Source organism: Nematolebias whitei, chromosome 16, assembly GCF_014905685.2.
Source record: "Nematolebias whitei isolate Nwh7 chromosome 16, NemWhi1, whole genome shotgun sequence".
Classification (NCBI taxonomy): Eukaryota; Metazoa; Chordata; class Actinopteri; order Cyprinodontiformes; family Rivulidae; genus Nematolebias; species Nematolebias whitei.
This window is the reverse complement of record NC_056513.1, coordinates 2897160-2904025: the sequence shown is the minus strand read 5'-3', so window position 1 is coordinate 2904025 and position 6866 is coordinate 2897160. Positions and strand designations below refer to the sequence as shown.

The 6866-nt window shown below is 40.2% G+C and overlaps 1 protein-coding gene across 1 annotated transcript in view; it reads right to left on the bottom strand.

The window, feature by feature from the left end:
• LOC119423023 (protein Dok-7-like) overlaps positions 1-6866 on the bottom strand; it is a 38548-nt gene that overhangs the window by 5885 nt on the left and 25797 nt on the right. Inside the window, exons 5-7 of the mRNA XM_037690434.1 lie at positions 4109-4117; positions 3048-3146; positions 4-757 (exon numbers count right to left, since the gene is read on the bottom strand). Of these exons, the coding sequence (XP_037546362.1) occupies positions 4-757; positions 3048-3146; positions 4109-4117 (862 nt within the window). The remainder of the gene's footprint in view (positions 1-3; positions 758-3047; positions 3147-4108; positions 4118-6866) is intronic.

The following is a 6866-nucleotide window of genomic DNA, read 5'->3' as shown; positions in this document are numbered from 1 at the left end:
CCCCAGGAAAGCGAGCGCAGCATCAATCGCTGGCGCTGAGCCTCAATGTCGGTGTTTAACACCTGTCCCTGCATATGGCTGCTCAGGTCAGGTGTGGCCCCCTGGGCAGGTGCCCCCCTCAGTGACAGGGCCTGAAGAAGACTCCTGGGGGTGTCATACCACCATCGGAGCAGGCTGGGGGCTCGGTACTCCTCGCTGTGCACACAAGATGCTCGAGAGCCACTTTTGGACGTGCAGGCCTGTGAGGAGGCAGGACTGGGCTGAACAGGTGATGGAGGAGGGGTTGGAGGGGGTGCAGGGGGAGGTGAAGAAGGGGGATTCATAGAAGGAGGAGGAGGAAGGCTGACCACCGAGTCAAGTTCCTCCCCTCCTCCTTGATTGACCATGTCCAAACTCCCCGTGCACGAGGAGAAGCTTCCAGAGTAGGACGAGTGGCTGCCTGTCGCGATCCCAATGCCGCTGTCTAAGGAGCTCTGCCGCCCGCTGTCATGGAGGCCCCGAGGGCGGAGCTGGGCAGAGGACGGGCGACTCCCGGGGCCAAGGCCCCCCGTCACCGAGCCGTTAAGTCGGTCTTCTGATCTGGTCAGAGCTCTCAGCGTGGACGAGCTGGATGCCGTCTCGTCGGAGAGGAGCGGTTTAAACGGCGCCTCCTTCCAGAACCGTCTGCCTCCGCAGCTCGATTCTGACTGACTGGATGAGGAGCTGGAGATGCTGCGGTCGTCCCCGGCAACAGATGTGCTGTAGCTGTAGGAGGAGGCTGAAGAGGAGAAAGTGAGCAGAGCAGAAGAAACGAGTTACTGACAGCAGGTGCTTTATCCAGCGTGCAGAGTAATCTTTGGATGTACGTCTACAACTTTATGTCGTGGAGTCAACCAGCTCAAGAGACGCCACGTGCGCTTAAAAAATACATGTTTATAAATAAAACAGCTTCTCGTTCAATTTGACACAAACTGAGCTAAACGTTGGAGCGGTAGTAGCTGAGACTGATCCTCAACACATACTCTGAGCTCTGATTGCTCAAGGTCTTCGTTTAAACTTTGACCACCAACATCTCTGTTAGCCAAACATCTCATGAACCACTGGATGGGTTTTAAAGCTTTCAGGAAACGATCATCACGTGCACTCATCGACACAAACAGCTCAACTGAAGGTACAGCTGAAGATCGAGGTGGTAGTAGCTGAAAGTTTCCTCAACACTCTGAATGTGACAGCTTTTAAACTGCATGAGATTATTTTCAAGGTTTGATTAAAATGTCGACTCAGCATAAGATAATCTTAGTCCACAACTGTTATTGTTTGCATTTTAACTTTCTGTTCTCTGATGTTGTGTTAGCCCACAGATGTGCACATCTGTCCTCACCTTCCTGGTGTTCTCACGCTGCTGGTTTTAATCTGGTTTTAATCTGGATTAATGCACCTTCTTGCATTTTGCCTGTTTCCTGTTCATGGTTTTGAGATTTGTTGATAAACCTGAACTCGTCTCCCGCCTGCGTCGGGTCCGCTCTGCATCAGCGCCCGACAGGAAGTGCTTTAACAGCAGAGTGAACGTTCAGGATCATTTTCTTTCGGTGTTTTTCTCGTCTCGCAGTTTTCGGCCATTTCAACAAATCATGAAGCTAAACGTTCGGCTCTTTCAGGACAATCCTGCTTCAACTTTTGGTATTGGTGCAACTTTAGCTGTTTGAAATATTTAGCCTTTTCTCAAAGAAAATGAACTGAGCTCATTTTCCATCCTTCAAATCTTTAGCTTTGTTTACAGCCTTTTACGGCTCCTTTCACATTTTGTTCTGCTTCAGCTTCTTTCAGCTTCCTGCTGCTAATTTATACTTTGTTTTTCAGCTGTTTTGTTCCTTTCAGATTCTTTCTGCTAACTACAACATTTTTGTGCTTCTAACTGCTTTCTGCTAATTTGAGCTTCTTGTGCTCCTTTCAGCTTATTTCTGTAAGTTTCAGCTTTTTCTACCACCAGTATATCAGCTACTATTTAGCTATTTTGATGCTAATTTTAGCGTTCTCAGTTAATTCCACATTTTTTGCACTCATTTCAACTTTTTTTTAGCATAATTCAGCAAGAATATGCTCTCTCCACTTCCTTTTTGTAATTTACGCTTCTTTCTGCCTTTTTAGCTACTTTCTTATTTCTGCTTCTTTCAGCAAACATGTTCTTTCTACTTTCTTCATCTAATTTAAGCTTGTTCTACCTTTTTTGTGCATTTTTTTTTTTTTAGCTAATTTCAGCCGTTTTCAGATAAATTCAGGTTTTTCTTGGTACTTTCTGCCTAATTAACTTCTTTAGGCTAATTTAAGCTTGTTGTGTTCCTTTCAGCTTTTTCTACTAGTTTCAACTTTTTCTGCTATTTCAGCTGCTTTTTAGCAGTTTTTATACTAATTTCAGCATTTTCAGCCAATCCCATATTTTTTTTTAGCTTATTTCAGCTCTTTCTGCTTCATTCTAGTAGTTTAAGTTTTTTTAATGCATTTTCAGCTACTATTAAGCTAATTTATTTTGCCAATTTCAGCTTTATTTAAAGCTAATTTTTGTGCTCATTTCTGCGTATTTAAACCTAATTCACCAAATGTGTTGTTTCTACTTTCTTCTGCTAATTTAGGCTTGTTCTTCTATTTCAGCATGCTTTTAGCTCATTTCAGCTGTTTTTCAGCAGGCTCTTCTGTAGCTACATTTTTGCAGGAAATGCCATTTCTCTAGTCGTCATTCGCTGCAGTGAAGGGAAAGAAATCCGTCGTCTTGCTGCTCGCAGCCCGCAGTTTGAGGCAGGCAGTGAAAATGATTCATGGGCCTCTCCCACAGCGAGCTTCATATTTCTGACTAACACGAGCTCAGAGCCGCGACAGAAACCGTCCCAGACTGTCGGTTTACATTCAGAGACGTGACTCAAGTCCTGCCAGTCCAACTGTACTGGGCGGATTGATGATGACGCCATTAATAATTCATGAGGACAGCTGAGCTGACCGCCCCCGCACGATGCACGTCGCTGGACCACAAACAGCTAGCGGGCGGCGTGCCGGTTGATGAAGTGAAGTTTTACCTGAGCTGCTGGCCAGGCTGCACTCCGACAAAAGGCTGAGTCTTTTCTCCAGCTCAGACGTCTCCTGGCTGATCCGATCTTCTGCTGCAGCCGGGTCTGCTGTTTATTACAACAGGTACGTGTTAGTTTAGTTCATTTACGAAGAACAAACCACTTCAACTTTAATCTCACACGAGAAAAGATGCAGACGAATTTCCACCTTCAGTCCAAAAACAGACATGCACAAAAAAAGATGTAAGAGTTGTGTTTTAACGAACAAATACAAAAACCCTACTTACCGATTTATTAACTAACGGGAGGTTTTTTATTTATTTTTATTTATCTTATAAAACAGTTTAAATGAATGTGAACATTAACTTGAACAATTGGGGTGATAATGTAAAAAAAAAAGTTATAAAATGAGGTTAAAAAGATGAATTATTGTAAAAAGAAAGTTGCTAATTGTTGCCAGTAGTAGCTGCTGATGTGTTTTTTCTGGCGTTAACATCTGGATCTCTGCCTCTGGACTGTAACGTTCCTCTCTACGCTGCGTGAGGTGTCGGCTAACGTTCCGACTCGTTATTTATAACGTCTGCTCAGCACCGAGCGCCGCGGGGTTCGGTCCAGGCCCATGTGCGCTGCCCAACAGGACCAAACTCAACTTTTCACTTACGGCTTCTTCGCAAACTCTTTATGATCAAAACACTCATTTTAGACGCTTATTTGTTAAATGCGCTTCAACTTTACTTTTAATTGATAATAAAGTCTTTAAGGTGTTTGAAGCCTCGCGGCTAGCTGCGGTTTTATTTATAGATATGTGGATAGAAATCATCTCTTCAAGAGACGCAAGTTATTCAAGTCAAACTTTATTTGCTGCACTTGTATTTGCACAACTCTTCACTTGTGCTGGTTTGGGTTGTAAATATAAAATTATGTGATTTAAATTTAAAAAATAACGTGGCTGATGAGACCTGATGGACAAAAAAAAATGTGTCCTCCCCCTCACAGATTTAACAAAATAAATAAATAAATGCACCTTCTGACGCTTAAGTTCGCTGCCACACCCGTTACCTCCCACAGACGATGACCGTCTGCTTTCAAAATATCTCAAGAACCGCAGGACGACTTTTAGTAAAACTCACAGGAACTGATCGTTAAATGTTCAACAAGAACTGATCGACTTGTGGAGTCGACTCGGCTCCAGATGTCTGCCAGAGGCGACTGCAAACGTAAAGTTTCAAAGCCACGGACCTAAGATTTAATGTGATGGGAGATGAGACTGATCCTCAACAAACGCTGGGCGGTAAAAGATTGTGCAAGATCTCTGCGGCTCCAGCTCTGGCGTGGAAGGTGACGGGTGATATGCATTCCTAAAGGAATTCTTGACCTTTATTTATAAAGGTGTCATTTCCTGGATATGCAGCAGGTGCAACACGACCCCTCAGGCACACGTGAACAATATCACACACAAGAACACGAGACTCAAATCTACACGCGACCCTTAGGGGTAAAGCATGTCGTGTTTCTGTTAACAGGCCACCTGACATACGTGCACTAAACGGTACACCCTTATAGACGTCACATAACAAGGTCCGGTGGTGACCGGTCCATAAAGGTACTCATCCGCCCCACAAAGTAGTTCCCTCTAATAAATAATTACTTGTTAATTTAGCTTGCTGTGTTGTTTTGTTCTGTCTTTCAACTATTATAACAATATTAAATGGATTTTTTAAATTTATTTTTAGTGATTCATTCTCAGCTTTTTAATTATTTACAGTTCAGGAGCGGCAGAGTTCACCGACCGCGTTCATCAAGAGGAGCAGAGCACGTCGGCAGTGATCACACCGGACAGGTCCAACAAAGAAAGGTTCATTGGGTGTAAAATATTCTGCCCCACGGACACATTCATCTAGTTTTAATGCTAGGCCTGTCACGATAACAAATGTTGCTGGGCGATTCATCGTCTCAGAAATTATTGGGATAAACGATAATATTGTTTGAAATTTGACAATAATTACTAAAAAAAGAAAATTTTAATTGGTGTTGTGTGTAGTACCTTTTTTGACCACTGGATGGCAGTATAAGACTGTTAGAACCAAAGGATGGATAGTGAGGGAGCGAGCAGCGGAGGCACCTTGACGTGACATGGGCAGTCTGGTTTGAACTCTTTAGCATTTTTCACACAAAGCTTTTAATAAAAAAAATCAGTCAACAAGTTCTCCGCTTCTTTTTGCAGAGAAAAACAACTTTTTACACAAAGGCACGAGTTTCAACCGTGAATTTTGGAGCTTCGACGAGACGGAGGTTTTTTTCTGATGTCGGCCTGTTAGCTTAGCTCGTAGCTTAGCTTCCCAGCTTTGCTGCTTTTAACGATCCAAAAACGCGATCTTAAAGAGAAGGGGGGTGGGGGGGTCAGTGAAGAACACGGGAGTTGAGACTTTTGTCGTCCAGTGCCTTCAGTAAAAAGAGACATGAAGAAACGATAGAGCCGATCAATGAAAATGAGGTCGGCAGTTTTCTTTTATCATGCGATTAATTGTTTTATTGTTTATCACGACAGGACTAGCATTGATACAACCATTGCTAACACTAGACCTGATGTGAGCTCATCAAATGCAGGGACAGCTGCAGTGAAACCTGATGAGTCCAACAGTGGAGATATTCTGTTGAGATCCACTCGGAGCAGACCAACGGGACCAAAACAGAACACAGAAAACTGAGGAGGATGAACAAAGAATGGGAAACTTCAGCCGACGTGATAGGACCTTTTTTAATTAAGTGTGTGGCATCGAGCTGTGGTAGGTCAACGGTTAAAATTGCTGTCGTATAATCAGAAGTCTGGGTTTGAACCCTGCTCAGATCTTCAAATTAAAGGCGTGCTGTAGTTTATTTTCATTTGCATTTTTAGCGTTATATATATGTGTGTGTATCGAGAGTCACTCGCTGTATCGCAGAGTTTTTGCTATATCGTGGGATTTGGCAGTGCATACTATACTCTATAAGTGGAGGATGAAGCCACCTTCTTCATTTATATATTATATATACATATATACATATATACATACATATATATATATATACACATACATATATATATATATACACATAAATATATATACACATACATACATATACACATACATATATATATATATACATATACATACATATACATACATATATACATATACATACATATACATATACATACATATACATACATATACATATATATATATACATATGTATATACATATGTATATATATATACACATATATGTGTGTATATATATATACACACATATATGTGTATATATATATACACACATATATACATACATATACACATATACGTGTGTATATATATACACACATATATACATACATATACATATACATACATATACACATATACATATATACATATATATATACATACATATACACATATACATATATACATATATATATACATACATATACACATATACATATATACATATACATACATATACACATATACACATATACATACATATATATACACATATACATATACATACATATACATATACATATATACACATATACATATACATATATACACATATACATATACATATATACACATATACATATACATATATATATACATATACATATACATACATATACATATATATATACATATACATATATACATATACATATATATATACATATACATATATACATATACATATATATATACATATACATATATACATATACATACATATACATACATATATACATATACATATACATACATATACATATATATATACATATACATATATA